The 16,986-nt window shown below is 39.0% G+C and overlaps 2 protein-coding genes across 12 annotated transcripts in view; one reads left to right on the top strand and one right to left on the bottom strand.

Moving 5' to 3' along the window:
• Nucleotides 1-951: 951 nt before the first annotated feature.
• vsig8a (V-set and immunoglobulin domain containing 8a) lies at nt 952-13,104 on the bottom strand. 4 transcript variants are annotated; one of them, XM_081702479.1, is made up of 10 exons: nt 12,680-13,104; nt 12,288-12,349; nt 11,564-11,655; nt 10,950-11,119; nt 10,517-10,532; nt 10,328-10,408; nt 5,492-5,644; nt 5,116-5,238; nt 4,802-4,940; nt 952-3,466 (listed from the first exon to the last, which is right to left on the bottom strand). In XM_081702479.1, exons 2-10 carry the CDS (start codon nt 12,320-12,322, stop codon nt 3,298-3,300), a joined length of 978 nt encoding a protein of 325 aa, XP_081558605.1. In that variant the 5' UTR covers nt 12,323-12,349; nt 12,680-13,104; the 3' UTR covers nt 952-3,297. The 4 variants fall into 4 exon arrangements, 3 of the variants coding, with proteins under 3 accessions (XP_081558605.1, XP_081558606.1, XP_026864085.1); XR_014118674.1 differs by adding an exon at nt 4,155-4,215 and having other exon boundaries at nt 3,328-3,466; nt 10,328-10,532; nt 12,680-13,100; XM_081702480.1 differs by having other exon boundaries at nt 956-3,466; nt 10,328-10,532; nt 11,564-11,807; nt 12,680-12,757.
• Nucleotides 12,737-16,986, top strand: part of si:ch211-127i16.2 (putative flavin-containing monoamine oxidase A) — a 29,032-nt gene continuing 24,782 nt past the window's right edge. For 4 of the 8 annotated variants that reach the window (XM_081702472.1, XM_081702473.1, XM_035535727.2 and 1 more), the window contains exons 1-4: nt 13,278-13,423; nt 13,517-13,604; nt 14,173-14,353; nt 14,728-14,842. In XM_081702472.1, the coding sequence (XP_081558598.1) occupies nt 13,306-13,423; nt 13,517-13,604; nt 14,173-14,353; nt 14,728-14,842 (502 nt within the window). In that variant the 5' untranslated portion in view covers nt 13,278-13,305. Of the gene's footprint in view, nt 12,852-13,277; nt 13,424-13,516; nt 13,605-14,172; nt 14,354-14,727; nt 14,843-16,986 lie in introns of those variants that run through there. The other 4 variants (XM_081702477.1, XM_081702475.1, XM_081702474.1 and 1 more) reach the window with 4 other exon arrangements.

Raw genomic sequence — 16,986 nt, 5'->3', positions numbered from 1 at the left:
ACAGTTACTAGTCTATAGTGTGCAAAAAGGCAAGGAGCAGCATTCATAGGTGTAATACTGCAATGTGGTGTGTGAAGAATTGTGTTCAATGAGTAGAGTATGTATGTGCATGTGAGGAGTGAAGAGTGCAGTTCAGTGAGTAGTGTGTGAGCCTCAGTATTGAACAGCTTAGAGCTGTGGGAAGGTAAAGTGGTTCACAAGCCTGACTGCCGGTGGGTATAAGCTGTTCGCCAGTCTTGTTGTCCTGGCCTTCACACTTATATAGTGCTTGCCTGATGGTAGAAGAGAGAGAAGAGATAGTTTTTGGGGTGTGCTGTCCCTGATGATGATGTGGGCCCTCCTGATGACCCTGGTATGGTAAATGCCCTGTAGTGCAGGGAACACTGTTCCAGAATAAGCAATGCAGGTTTTATTACCTGCTGGATTGCTTCCCTGTCCTGAGCAGTACAGTTTCTATACCAGACTATAATGGTGCATCATCAGTGGATGAGTTTTGATGATATGCAAACTGCAGGGGGTCTAAAGTGTCTTGACTATTCTTTCAAAGCACTTCATCACAATCAGAGTGAATGCAATGGGACAACAGTTATTTAGGCAGGTCACTGTGATTTGCTTTGGGAGGGGTACAATGGTGGGGGTCTTGAAGCTAGAATGAAGGTAAATCATAAATCATAGTAATAAAAAAATCCCACCACTACACAACCCATGTAGTGGAACAGTGATCAAAGAGGTGGTTCTTAGATGCATGAGTTACTATGAACTGTATTCATTATTGTTTACAACCCTGGAAAAATGGCCACATCTACTCTCTAGAGAATAAACAGGTGCATAACTGGAAATGCCTGCCTTAATGCTGACCAGTTCAACAGAGATTTAAAGGTGCAATAATCAGGATTGATGAAGCACTATTTCTAGGGGTGAAGTAATTGGACACAATAACACTGGAACATTTTTTTTTTTTTTACTTTTGGCATCTGCCCTCCATTTCTGCCCATGAACACAGTGATGTACAGTGGCCAGCAGAGATCATTAAGTTTTCTACCATCACCAAAATTGCCATGAGTTCACTTTTGACATTGACATAGGCCATTTGAATTATTTTATTTTAAAAAGTTGTTAGCAAAAGTTAACTGTGTGGTAGCTATTATCTCAAGGAGGAGTGCTTGTATACAGAAGCCTATATAAATGACAAGCATCAGGTGAGGACTACAATGCTGGTCTATCAACAAGCAAGAATTGATTTATAATATTTGGCAAGTTATGTTGGCATACCATTACATTTCTAGAATTAGAAACCCATAAAGATTTATCTACTCAATTTATGTAAAGTCACTTGATACAGATCACATTTACATAACTGTCCAGGAGGAATGTTGCTAAATGTATGTCCTGTGTTCATCCCCTTTGCATGCGATAAAGCATATTAGGGTTTTACTAATTTAATTACGTTTCTTGTCATGAATTGTTTTGGCAGCATGGCATGTTTTTTTGTTTTTTTTGCCCACAGTACTTGTTTAAATAATAAAAATAAAAATTACCCTCAACTTCTACCTCATAGCAACCACCTGGAACATAATAGCATCCACTTTGCTCCACCAACAATCTTTGATCTGACAGCAAATGGTTAGCAACTACCCAGTAACAACGTAGTAACCATCTCGCACACCATAGCAACCACTAAGCAATGGGATAGCAGGTACCTGGGATACCTTTTTGTTTAACTTTTAAGTATCAACATCAGCTTTAATCATTTTAATAACAATGAGATGATGTTACATTTATACAGCAATTCATTTTACATTACTTATGTGTTGTCAACATTAAAACAGCCAGCCAGCCATTTATTCATTTCTAGCTGCTTTGTCAAGTTAATTCACAAACTTTGCCTTTCAAGTTATTATATTTATTATTATTATTATTAGATTATTATTCTTACTTTTGCAGGAATACACACATTAAGTAAATGTCTTCTATTAGTGCATTTTATAAGTTATTCTGGTTTCTTTTGTACAGTTTATAGATTATTACACATCAGAAATATCTGATTCTGACTGCAGATATGGAGTCTCTTCCCTAAAGATGGGACTGTGGTTTTCCTGTGATTCTTATCCAGTTGTTTGAAGTTACTCTTCTGTTTAGTTCATTCATTCATTGGTTATTCCAGTATTGTGACAACTATTATTTACTGACTTTTTTAGTCCAGCTAATAATTAATTTAGTAAATAGATTGGACTTGCTCTTTTGTCAATTATGACAAATGTTTACTGTTAATGTGGACAAAGCAGTTACAAAAACCATCACTATCAGTTATACCATGTATGACTATGTACATAACAAATAAACTTTGAAGTAAATATTTCAATATTGCAGATGCCAATTCACTTCAGAAATTATGGTACCTTTTCTTATATTAACTAAATGTTCATTTCTAAAGCATTTTAATGGAAGGTATTCCTTTCACATGTCTGCTCCTTTAGGGGTGTAATTAATATGGAATATGGTCCAGACAATTCTTTTGGAGTCTATCACCACACTACTTTTAATTCATGCTTGACTAGACACTAGACCTTGTAAAGCCTCCAACGTGATTTAAATCTTTTTACCTAGTGACTGTATATAATACATTGGAGTCAAATTAATAAGGATTAGCTATGTGCTAGGTCTTTGCTGCTCATTTCACTCATTGGTCCTCCACCAGATCTCTTCATCCCCAGACCTCAAATGACTGCTGATAAACAGTATATGGCCCATAACGTGCAGGTACTGTATTCAAGGTTGGGAGTACCCTACACCCTGGTACCTTTATTTACAACTATGGGTCTTTTCTGTAGATTTTGTGTGATGTTACTCAGAACACACACAAATGTCTTTGAAAGCACACTACTGAATGAAAAATGTGAATGATGTACTTTCTTAGAGTATCAGTTGAGGCAGTTGTGTTAATCATGTCTTTGCTGACTAAGATCTTATATAAAATAATTATTTACCAGTTGACCACTAAATGTACATTCAGAAAAACAATATAATACCCCAATTTCTCTTTGCGAAATTATTATTGTAGGGAAAACAGCTACATTTTCACAGCAGTTCTGCACTCTGTAACACTCAACCATGAAAACTGATCATATTTCAAAACTTTAACTTCAGTCAGAATTAAAAATGGGGAAACAACCAAAATCCTTAACAGCACACCATACCATACAGAGTTCATCCACACTGAATCCATAAACAACTGACATAGGCACTGAATCTGTACGTGAAGTTCAATCTGTAGGTGATATGACCTGCAAGTCTGTGTCACACAATATGTCCATATTTGCTGTCAGATTTGATGTATGATTGGGTGATGTAGCTGGTGCTGCTGGAAGGTGACTGCTTTTTGTGGGTTTGGCTCATCTGGCTATAGGCCACTCCGGAGCTTGGCCCACGGCTGGTTGAGCGGTTGTTTGGAGCTGGAGCATCCTCCCTAAAGGACATGGCAAACACACTGCATCACTTATCTAGAAAACAGTATAGCTCAGTATAACAGCAGCTTTGCACTGCAGGATTTAAGATTTCCTACACTGTAAACAATTTTTGCATTTTCTACTATTAATTACTATGTTTGTTTGAGTGAGTATAGTACTTTAGTATTATCGTAGTAAAGTAGTAAAGTACTATAGTATAGTAAATGTGATTTACAGTTTTATACAGGATCCTGTGTGGCATTATGAGAAAATATTTACAGTAGCGGCACACTACAGTATACAAGGTCATACTGCATGGCTACTGTAACATCACTGTGAGAATATAGCAGTAATACAGCAAACAATACAGTATTATCAGCTTTACATATAAAACCAAGGTACCAAATGTGTTGTTCTGAAACAGCAATGAATGCTTGTCTCTACTCGTCAATAATATTTGTTTTTCCCCCATTCCCTTGTCTTTCCATAATTTAGTTTTTTCAAACTTCTAAAGTGATCAAAAATTAATATTAGTGAACTAGGGCAAGTTTAAACTTAAAATGTAACAAGGGGTGGCTAATTTGTTTAATGTTAGTTGGGTAGCTACCTAGTCTGCTAACTGACCCAGTATCCTGCTGTCTATGTAGTAGAATACTAACCTTTTCTGATAATTCATATTGCAAACTGTTGCATCTTAATTTTACTTACATGTGAACATTTTAAACAGATTTTCTTTGGGCTGTGACTGATATCCCTCTAGATGTTTCACCTTTCATGCGTAAAAACCAGAATCAAAGACAATAGCTGAGCTAACGTTATCGTAGCAACTGCCTAGCTAGTTAGTAGATAAGAATAAACACATTTTATTGCATTCTTTTGTTAAGAACTTTGACTCTTTAAAATGGTATTACATGTATCTTATAAATTAAGAAATAAAATAGTTAAAATAGCGGGACAATTGTAAAATTGCAGTAATGGCCAAAAATGATTAACATTGGCCACTCCTGTAAAAATACAGTTTTACTGTATTTTTACAGGAGTGGCCAATGTTAATCATCAAATACAGCACAAGAATATCACTGTAAACAAACATTAATGTACAGTGTTGTAAATACTAATTACAGTACAGTGCAACACTGCTGCCTATTAGTTACTTTTAATTTAAAGGTTGTTTTTTTTTTGTTACAGTGCATGTTCTGTGACCTTCAAATATAAGAGCTAGAAACTCCTACATAACCAAAAGATAGAAATCTCACACCTACACATGAACAAGGATTAGAATTACAAGGTGTCAAATTTGTCTTTCTTGTAAAATGTCTGCCACCCCAGTACATCCTATACAACATTGCTGATACCTGATATCATTGGAAAGCTCTCGCTCATACTGTTTTCTTTCCCATCTGAAGACAATGAGCCATATGACAATGAGAATGATTATAATGAGCAGCAGACATCCAGACACAGTGCCAGCGATGACCCCAGCCCTGTTAGGAGCTACACACACACACACACAGACACACACACATACACACAGACACACATACCCATACACACACACACACACACACACACACACACACACACACACACATAGTGAGAGCAAGAGAGACAGAATATAAACACTTGCTGTATAAGTAATAGTTTATGTTGTGGGTGCTTGCACACTTACACTTTATAACTTGCAAATTGACTCTACAGTACTGTTTCCCAACAGCATTGGCTACCTCACATGAGTAGGTACCAGCCCAATCCATAGAATAATTGTAGATTAAGAGCTCCCCCAGGAAAGAGTCTGAAATTAAAGTTTGCAATTAAATTTATGAATTATGAATAGTTATTGTGAATTCAGAATTTTAATTTAATTTTAATTATCTGGAAATCAAATTATTTCTGATAAAAAGCACATTTTCATATAATAAGCAAGTCATATACTACTGATGCTAATTCTAACAATTGCATCTAAATTATTTCTTCTGCAGCAGTAACCTGCAACTATTCACAAAGATGTAGTAGTCTCCTGTTACGCCACTAGAGGTCGCACTCACTTGGATTAACAGAGGGAGGAAGGGGTCCACCGCTCTCTCTTTTCCACACATACTGAAGAGGTGCAGATCCCTCATCAGACTTGCAATGAAGTGACACAGGCTTACCCACTGCCTCATTTCCTTCCACCCAACACTTGGGCACTGATGGTCTCTCTGACAGAATAGCCACATGGAAACTTAAGATATGTAAACAGAGCCAGCCTGCAAAACTCAAACATTCAAAATTAAATTAAATTAAAAAGCACTGTAGTACCACATTTATTTTAAATTTAGTAACTTTCTAAATTTTCTAAACATTCTCTAACAGAGCTCGCCTATAGGGTAGAGACTAACCAACTAATAACCTGGTGCAGCCAAATTAACCTGCAGCTCAACACTTTAAACAGTGGAGATGATTGTTGACTTCAAAACTACACAGCCCCTCCCACCCCTGTCACTCTGGGTGACTGCCCAGTTGTCACTGTGGAATCTTCCCGCTTTTTGGGCAGACTGCAGCGCATCATCGGCTCTACTGACAGGGTGACTGGCTGCAACCTACCATCCCTCCAGAACACTGAGGTGAGCAGGCGTGATCATGACTGACCCCTCACACCCTGGACATAACATCTTCAAAACACTTCCCTCCAGCAAGAGGTTGAGGTCTGTTCTGACCAAAACCTCTTGCCACAAAGTCCCCCCCCCCCCAACTCTATTAAGCCTCATCAATAAGACCCGTGTCCCCCACTGACAAACTCATTGTACTGTGACTATATTGCACATCTTTTATCTATTACATAGCACATTTGTTAGCACATTTACAAGGCATATTATTAGGCATATAGCGAACCCTGCTGATCTAATTGAGTCCTAACTGAATAGTATAGTATCCCTCAATTGTGATTTCCTGAAAGATTCTTTGCTAGAGCGAGTCTCTTGTGCAAAAAGAACATTTAAAGAACAAAAAGGTAACAGACTTTAAAAAGAACAGGTGCTGTAGAATCTACAGGCAGAAAAAAAACAAACAAAAAACAGAAAAACGTCTCCCTTAAGGGATAAGAGACTGAAATACATCCCTGTAATGGAGCGTATTCTGCACTTTCCAACACCCCATTAACTTTTTAAAATCTGCTTCTAGTGACCAAACCCCGACAGCACGGCTTTTCTTCTCTCTCTCGTTGTACACATGGCCGTAGTGCTTCTCATTTCCAACCAGTCCTTTACTCAAATCCACTCAAATGCAGACAGCGAAATCTTTGGATAGTGTCCCAATTTCATTCTTGTGGGTTCACTCTGTAAACTGGATGATTATCTACCATGTATGGTAAGCTTCTTTTTTACCAATTGGGTTCACCGGTGGGTGCAGCCTATTCCATGTTCCATGGTACACCTGGCACCATCTTGCAGAGCAAACTGCTTTACTTCTCTTGTAGATGTCTTCATACCATTTTTCTTTCCAGTGTTTAATACAAAAGTTCAAATGCCTTTTGGTATGCTCATATTCTGCAGATCTCACTCAGCTCAATTATTGTTCTTTCAAGCCTTGATATTGAGCCATGCCCTGTCTTGTTTGCACTGATTCAGTTCTTGATAGATTTCAGATTATACATACCCCATTTCCAGAAAAGTTGGGACACTTTTTAAAAATGCAATAAAAAGTAAAATCCATAGTTTGTTAATTCACTTGAACCTTTACTTAAAAGACAAATGGACAAAGAAAATATTTTCAGTATTTTCACTGCAAACTTAATTCTATTTCTTAAATAGAATTTTTAAAAAAGCATCTGTATCAATGTTACCTTCACATATTTGTAGATCACCCATATCAAAGATGCTAGTTTTTGAACTTTTCGTTTGCACCGACAGTCTGGATGGTCTTTTTCATCTTTGGCACATAGAATCTGACATCTCTTTTCACCCCAAAGCAAGCTGAAACGTGGACTCGTTTGACCACAGAATGTTTCCACTGTCTCTCAGTCCATCTCAGATGACTTCTGACCCAGAGAACTATGCAGTATATCTGCGCAAATTTAATATATGGCTTCCTTTTTGTATAATGCAGTTACTGATTGCATTTCTTGATGTAGCAGTGGACTGTGTTAAGTGAATGCTTTTCCGAAGTACTCCCAAGCCCACATGGCTATTGTCCATCATGGTAGCATGATGGTTTCTCAAACAGTACTGCCTGAGAGCTCAATGGTCACACACATTCTGCAGTGGTTTCCACCCTTGACCTTTACACACAGAGATTTCCCCTTACTTTTTTTATGATATTATCAACTCTAGATGGTGAAAGACCGAAATATTTGCAATCTTGTGCCACGAAATGTTGTCTTTGACAACTGACAATTTTCTGGCACAGAGTGGTGACCCACAACCCATCCTTGAAAAGACTAAGCCTTTGGTAGATGCTCCTTTTATATTCAATTTTGATGACCTCACCTGTTACTCAACCCTTCCAGAACAGTGTTACTTGTATAACCTTTAGTCTCTGTTACAACTTTTTTGGAGTGTGTTGCAGGCTTCACATTGTATTGGTTTTTTTTGTTTGTTTGTTTTTAAATCTACAAAATACAAGTAGGTTTGTCAGTGAAAACACCAAAATGTTTCTGTACCCTTATCGGTGAAATAACAGTTCAAGCGATAAATTATAGTTTTTCTTTTTTTTGTTGCGTTTTTAGAAAGTGTCCCAACTTTTCTGGAAATGGTGTTTGTAGAATAGCATTGTTCCATCTTCTTTGAGAGCAGTTCTATGTTTTCTTCCTGCTCATTACATCGCTTGATGAGTGAAATTGTTTCTAAAACGATGGTGTTCAAAACCTCCTCTTCTTCCTGCTCAGAATTAAGGAGTATCTGGTGGAGTGTCTGTATCGCCAACCTCTAAGTCGCTTACTGCTGACATGCATCACCTCCATAACCACAGCAGTCATGTTCCTTTATATTTTTGGATGAGAGGAAAGATTTGGGTTTCTTCTTTATGAAAAAGATGTCAGCTAAAGAGAAGAGTCTGACAAGACTTTTGAGCATTGAAAAGGTTAAACAAAATTTGGAACCTAGCCACTAGAGCTCAGAGTACCATCTTCATCCCATCTTGCATGGTCCTTAAAGGCACTGTAGTTATTATTTTAAATCTGTGAAAGATTTTTCACAATTTAAAATAGCTGCAGTGCCTTTAAGGACCATGCAAGGGGGAAGAGATTATATATTCCAGTTACCTTCCCATTTTCCCCGTTAAACGATATTAAAAGGAGCATTTTGAATTTTCTGTTTGCTCTATCGCCTTTTAGCGTTCTTCTTTGTGGGCGTGGACTGCAACATATTGACTGACAGCCTCAGTGTCAAACGTAACCGCCCAGTTAGTCAGTATAAAGCAGGCTGCGAACTTGAAGTTTAGGGCTGGGAGGAGTCTCAGTCAACAGCGGAATCAATGCTGTGTTTAAACAGAGGCATATCAAATTATCTAGTTAAATTAGAGGACGCCACCGTTCATATTTAAGAATGTATTTAGCGTGCATTTACTACAATTCATTTTTACATTAAAGTCATTAGCTAACATTAGCTAGCTAGCTATCTTATTTTTCTGGTTAACCAGGTCTAGCTAACAGGCTTTGACTATAAAGGACGGGAGCTAAACGTGGGTAAGTCAGTGAATATTGGCAGTTTCAAAAATGTCAGTGTATCGGATTATATAACGCTCTAAAAATAACTAGCTCAGCTAAATTACATAAAATTAGCTAACTGTAGCCGGCACGTTATATTTTCATTGTTAGCTAGATTAGTGTCAAATGAAAACAATGATTGCTATGTAAAAATAAAGACTTAGACCATCCACATTGCAACCACTAACTGTCGGGAAAGCTTTCAGCTCTGGAACTGCGCTGAGCCCAGTTTTTAAACGAATATGCAGTAAAATGTTAACTGCAAACTCTTGTATTGGGTGTCACTTCAACCCCAGAAAGAAATTTGAGACGTCTCTTTTTCTGGAATAAAATGTAGAGAACAACCTTCTGCTTGGACGCAAATCAGCATTTGCATACTTTTATCATCTCTGTGTATACTGGAGTAGAGCCATGCAGAGTGAGTCAAGTGCGGCAGGGTCAGTGGATGACTGATATTCATAACTAGCTAATGTAGCTAAGGCAGTGCTAATGTTATTTAAATTAGCTGTTGCTGCTAAGGAGCTACTCCTACGGAATGAGGCCAAACATCCTCTTTGTCGCTGAAATGGGTTTTTGCAGGGTGGCTGAACACATTTGTATAATCGCTTAACCCGCTTCGTAATTTGAGATTTGACTTTCCGTTCCAGCGGCCTCTACAGAGAAAAACGTTACTCAGGTTGAAGCTCAGATAAACGTGTCACTGATAAGTAACTCGAAAATAACCGCAATGGTAAATTTGCAACTCTTTGATAGGCTAAAAATCCGATGAATCAGTTTGTCTGGAAGCAGAAAATGGAGATCTTCGATCCATGACGAATGTTTGTAAAATATGATGTATCTTCTTAATACAATTCTGTAGCATTACAAAGAGATACTAAAGAAAGGTCTAACAATCCGAGGAACTTTGTAAAACTTGCTGAGCAGCTTACAAGTTGAGTAACTTGTTCTATTGTGTGGTCAGTGTTTTTCCACCACCACAACCCCCTTCCCCCCAAAACAAAGCAACACAACAAAACCAAACAAACAAAAAACCCAACTGTACAAAGTACAAAACTGACAGGTCCTGTTAGTACCCGATTAATTAAAGTCCTTCATTTACAAGAAAATCTTTCAACAATTTTGTTGTGCACTCACATGTATAGAATTACATTTTCTGCACTCCTAAAGCATACAAACCAACAAACAAAAAGCACTACATTACCCATAACCACAAGTGACAGTTTCTGCATATCCACGCCAGGAGCTTTCTTCACTTTGCACTGGTATGTTCCAGCATGAGTAACTGTCACAGAACCAATGACGAGAGATGCGTCACCCTGAACTGGGTCGCTGGCCAAAAAGTCCACAGCATTCATGAATGATGGGTCACCGTGGAAATATTTATGGCTACCTGAGTAAGATATGATCTGGAAGAAAAAAAGACATACTATTGCATCAAAATTCTGTGCTACTTCAAATCTCTACTACTGAATATTAGTAATGTATATTGCATAATCTTTAAAAAAAAAAAATTCTGAGTATGCAACGAAAGTGTAAGATTCCCCCCTAAAATGTTTAATTTCTGCCATTTTGTTAAATGCCTTGTGTCCTTTTGTGCTTACATCAAATTGCAAAGACAAGAAAATGATTACAACAGATTTTTTAGATTATTTTTCAATTCGAGTGTGACATTACATTTACCCTTTCAAAAAAAAGAAAAGAAAAGGTATTTACAGCAAAATCCTAATTTTCCCCACATTCCAAATTTTCTCGCGTGAACCACCAAAGAGGCGCTTGCCTGGAGCCACCCAAACTGAATATTGTTAAGTTTTCCCTCTACTCACCACCTGGTCTTTCCTGGTAGTGTCTGGACAGACCAGTACCCACTCAATGTCCAGTTCTCCCATGTCTTCAGGATCAGGTGAGTAGATGCAGTTCAGTGTTGCCTGTTCCCCTTGGGCCACCTGCAAAGTTTGAGGCCCACTGGAGGTCACCGTCATTGCCAGAGTTACATCTGCACACCATGAATAAAGACATGGTTCAATTTCAAACATAAACTTAATGCTGTGTCTACAAGGCCTCCGGGTATAAGAATGTGCTTAAAGGACTGGCTCTCTGTTGTTTACATAAATGTGTGCATCAGGATTTAAAATAAAAAGAAGATAATGTGTTTATTGTAGGCTCTTTTTTGATGCAAGGCCTGAAGGGTTTCAGAGCCTCATTCTATTCTCTCTCTGCAAAGTAAAACCAGGTTCTATTCAAAATTTCAATCTAAGAATACATGTTTACTTATTGAACAAAATCATTTTCTCACAGAAAACAGAGGTCAGAGTCAATGGACGTGGGCTTAGCCAAAGTACTAATAAAATGAACAGCTTTTGCTAGTAACACTAATATCATTTAAAACCCACAGACACGTGCATGAGGAAATTAAGGATAGAGACTGCTGGGAATGTACCTGTACTGAGATATACAGTTACTGCATACAAGAAGGCAAAAGAGGACCTTGGAGAAAACCATGTGTAGTTAATGCTGAGCCTTCCTAGATATCTGTGCAAGATAAAAAAGTGAGAGAGAGAGAGAGAGAGAAATAGAATGAACAGAACATTTGGTAGCTACAAAAATTTCTGTGATGCTTGGGTGTTCTTTTTCCTTAGACTTCATCCCACTCAATCTCTTGGGGAACAGTTATTCCTGAGAAACTGAACAACAGAATAAAGAGATCATGTTCAAGTGTTCATTTTCCAGCATTACCCAGAGACACAGTGAGTCAGCATGCACTGATAATTAGACAAAAGGCCTGTCCAAGCACATTTCCATCAAGATGGAGAGCTCACATTAGCATGACAACCAAGCATCAAAACATACTTAGAACAGAATCTCACAAGAAGACTCCATCTACAGGGTGACTTGGCAGTTCAGGTGTTAAGAGCAATTGTCTAGCTATGAAGACATTTTACTGAGATGTGTCAGGTAACTATGTGCTGAGCATCAGAAGTGCACTTCTACATTGTGTTTTGTGGGTGGCAGTAAAACTATACACACATGCACACAAACATCACCCATATGCAGATACAATTTTATCCAATCGGCAAACATATGTAAAGAGACACCCAGAAAACAGAAACTAACCACAAAAGAGAGAGATCAGTATATCTGGGTGGAGTGAAAAAACAAGTTACCTGTTCATGTTCACAAAGATTTGATTTGAAGCCATTTTGTATAAAACCAAACCTTCTGCGTCCTGCAGTGACACATCAAAATCATTCAGTCAAATTTCACTATATTCTCCGAGCTGTAGTTACAACATGCAGAGTCTCTGTGGATCTGTGTAAACTAAGCTTCTTAGGCATCACACAATTAAACAGCAGAAAAGAAAAAGGTTTGGGCTCCTTTTAAACAAGTTGCCTATGTCTCCAAGCTTCATTGCAGATTATGTTACACACAAATGATTTATTGAGGGAACGTGGGTAGCTATAGTTCTTGAACAGGTGTGATACAAAACATGAGTGCATTTTTTTTAATATATATATTTCTAACACGGAAGTAAAGTATCATAAATAAGGATACTCACTGTACAGTTCTCATGGGTATCGCTGCTATAGACAAACAGACCTCCAAATACTTTGGCTGGATGCAGGAGCAACGTGCCACCTGTAGCTTAGGACGGAAATAGTACCATGACGATAGGCTTTGCTTTTCTAAGACAGGTCTCAGGTGACTAACTCCACCCAGGCAGCACAAAGGTAAGAAAACATCAAAGACAAACTATTAGATGCCCAACACATGAACAATAGGAATTTAAAATAGGAATGATGAGTTTTTCAGTTGTAGAAATGTAGAAAAAACTACATTTCGAGACGGTACACTTTCCGTAATTTGATATTACACAGTTACTCTTGCTCGTGAAGCCGACTATCGCGCTGCTGAAAATACGTGATTCCCTCCACAAAACCACCAATTCCATAAAGGTGGGCAGGCCTAAGCGAATGTCTGTCGGCTTACAGTCTTTAATAGTTATTGTTCAACACACGAATGTAGGAGTTCAAATAGAACGAGGACAAACAGATAACGCCTACCACAGGCTAGTCGAACTTTGCCCTCTAGTTTGTGGCGTTAGCAGCAAAGCATTTAGAGAAATTTGCAGAAAGCTCGCCTGAAGACTACCTTTGGTACACACACCCAGCAGCCGCTTTAGCGATGTCCGAGGAGAGCTGTGATGTTGTTGTAGTTGGCGCGGGGCTGTCAGGGTTCAGTGCGGCTCATCTTCTGAAGAAGAGACAGGAGCAGTGGAAAGTGTTAGTTTTGGAGGGCAAAGGTGTGGTCACTCGAGTATTTTTTGTGAAATATCTGTTTACGTGATATAATGGCGATATGCATGTTTAATACTCATGTTTTTAATCATCGGTAGGCCGCGTAGGAGGACGAACCTTAACGCAGCATCTCCCCGCCGCCCACGGCGAGGACATGTGGGACATGGGAGGTCAGTGGGTGAGCAGGTGAATTGAAATAATCGGCGGTAGCTCACACTACCCTACAAGAACTGGTTCGCTCTATACCTTTGTTTCAAATTAACAAAGACTTTACTTATATATTTTTACTTATATTTTATAATTTTCTACATTTTTATAGTAACTGAGAACCGGAGCACTGGCTCCTCAGCTGGCATTTCAGCGTTCATTCAGTGTTGAATCATCGTTTTGTTTAGATTTTGAAAAGTGAATCAAGGTTGTTTCAACGTCTTAAGATAATACTTTATTGATCCCGAAGGAAATCGCAGCATCACGGTACTGTTCAAATTGTACAAGATAAGGCATGCATTAATCAGAATAAATTAGGGCAGGGTTGAAGATGTGAGTTGTCGGAGTACAAAAATGCAGGGTTGTAGAAATGAGTTACAAACTACAAACGTGCAGTACACATGAACCAGCGGCTAGATGAGAGAAACCTTCACTTTCCGTGAATCACACCAAAATAATTTTAAATGTAGTTTATATTGAATAGGAGTATTAGAGAACATGCTGTCTTTCACCATCACTGTCCTCTTTTGACCTCTTCTTTCTTCAGTTCACAGACTCATGTTATGGAGCTCATACGAGAGCTTGGCTTGGAGGTCTCCCGACAATTCACAGAGGGCAAGAAGATTCACCACATGGGTGGAGCTAATGCTAAAATCAGAACCTACACCTCCAGCATCCCCTCCTTCTCCTTTCTGGCCCTGCTGGACTTCATCCAGTTCCTCTGGAAAGTAATTGAATGCAATTACTTTAGTGTCTCTCTATCTCATGGGGTCATGCTTCACAGATGGCATTAATTTCATATGGGGGAGATGTCAAGCTCTATTCCTTTCTGTAAGAACCAAGACTGTCCTATGAGCAGTGGTGCATTTCAGTATATCTTAACTCTGACACTCAGGTGTACTAATACAAAAACATGAATCAGGAATAGCTGAAATGGCTATCCCTGGATTAGGTCTACATATTATTCTAGAGTTTTACTGCTATAGTGTTTCAAAATGCCATACTTAATGAAATGAATCCCACTTCTTGCTTTTGCCAGTGTGTTTATCCATGCCAGTGTGTTTAAACAATGTTTTATTATGCAATGTATTCTGTTCATCAGATTGAACGTCTGTGTAAGACAGTATCTGTGGAGGATCCTATGACGACACCCAATGCCCAGCAGCTCGACAGCATGACCCTCCAGTCCTTCATGGACAGGAACATCTGGACCACAGGCAAGCCACCAGCTCTAAAGCAGGCAGTGGACAGGAGTGTGAGATCACTCAAGATAACATGGAGGGGAAGGAAAAATGCACATGGTTGTCAAGTTATCTGTAAATTTAGAAAAGTCATGAAAGCTGCTTCCTTTGTGCAGCACAAAGGCATTTATTGCTCAGTACATTTTTTTTCTTTGGCATGAAAGGAAGTATGGTGCCCCCACACTGTGCTGCCTAAAGGGATGTGTGCTCTTAGTGTGCACTGCAGAAACAGGCAAAAGCTGTGGGTTTTACATATGCTGCTGAAAAATGAGGATAGGAAAAAGCAGTGTTGCATTTATTTAAAAAGTATAAAATATTATACACAGGATAAGATGTAAAATATCCTGTGCCAGTCCATTAGAACTTCACATGACAAGCTCTTCTTAGGGGTCATCAGGTAGGCACCTCTGTTTTTTGGAGTTTTACTGAATGAATCCCACAACACCTCCAGAAGGCTCAGCAGTGAGATCTGGTGTCTCAGCCCCACCCTCCTCCCAGGTTACTTTTAATCCAGGCTGCACCTATTTAAGCATAAACCTAAACTGGCCTCCATGGTGCATAAGGCCAGACCCAGCCCTATTAACACCGCATGCTCAGTGCCACCAGTTTCATATGGGCTTTACACTCCTAAGTGCACACAACTGTGCTGACCGCACACAGCCAGTCACTTCCTAAAAATCCATCTTGGCCTCTCCAGGGACTAAGGCCATGCACAGCTGCACTGGCACCGTTAATGTGTACTCAATACCACCAGTTCCACATGGATTTTACCTAATGCATCACCAAGATTTCCACTTTGCTGCAGATCCATATTGACCTCCTTGGTGACTAAAAACATTGGCACCATTAATGCATGGTCAGTGCTACCAGTTCCTCCCCCACCTACCCAGACCTCCATGTTCAGCCACCTCAGCCATTCCACCTTTTATAGTCCATGTCCCCAGCTAATCTCTGCTCTCCTTGTCCACACCTACTTCTAATAATGCCTTCACAGCCATCTAGTTTACAGCCTCTAAAACTGAAATGCACAATCAAGGATGTGGCAGACTTGGGAACAAACCCTTATCTCTACTGGTCTAACACCCATCTCTCCTATTCTTATATGCACTTGGCACCCTTGTTTTCTCACCTCAGCCACCAAATCTGTTTACATCAGATATGTATACGGCGTCAGCATAGGTAACGCAATACACTGGTATACAGTAGTTGTTTTTTTTGTTTTGTTTTGTTTTTTACCTGCATCCACTAGCAACTTCCAGTCTTGTGCTTCACCCCATCTACTGATATTCATAGCCTGCACTTGCTGACCTATATGTTGCCCCAGTGTTAGATTTGTGACTCTAATAACTTTATCACAACTAGGCAGCGTGTTAAGCTCTATGCATTTACTATCAAATAAACACACTAATATGCTAAGCACTAAGCTACCTGTCTCCATGTACATTGTCCCTGTGACAAACTAACCTTACATGTTGAGAAAATATGCATCCTTGCCCACCTAAGATTATCATTTATCTTCTCTAACCACCATTTGGTACATGGCACAGTAGTTGTCAGTGTTGTCATGGCATCCATGTATGCCCTAATTGGAGGGATCCACGAACCATCCAGCAGCGTCTCCCCACCTACAACCCACTTAGAAGCTCTAATTATCACCTACATCACCATCATAAACACTTGCGATGGAATAGTACAACCAGCCATTATTCAATTGTGACCAGTTTCCAATTGTTGCCAGGATGTAACATACTCTCCTGTATTAAAACTAAACTTAATATCTTCAAAATAAGCTATAACCAGCCTAGTAATTTTGTCTGGTCCCTGGAAGAATCCAAATATTTTGTGCAAATAAGCGGTTATGTGGCACTGAACCAAATGCTTTAGCTAAATCTAAGAAAACCACATGTAGGTCCCTACCCTCTTTCCTTGCTGGCTGGATCTGATGCCAGATCATACTAATATGCTTCAAACAACCTGCAAACCCTGCCTTTTGTACTGACATGTCAATTCATTTATGCTTTCAAGTATGTGTCCAGTCTCTCTGCTATCATATTAAAAACATAACCCTCCACATTAAGAAGACTTATAGGCTGAAACTCTTCTATACCCACAGAATCTTT

This window comes from Electrophorus electricus, chromosome 19 (assembly GCF_041902795.1).
Source record: "Electrophorus electricus isolate QZ-2024a chromosome 19, ASM4190279v1, whole genome shotgun sequence".
NCBI lineage: Eukaryota > Metazoa > Chordata > Actinopteri > Gymnotiformes > Gymnotidae > Electrophorus > Electrophorus electricus.
Note: the sequence above shows the minus strand (reverse complement) of the source record. Positions and strands in the feature narration are given on the sequence as shown.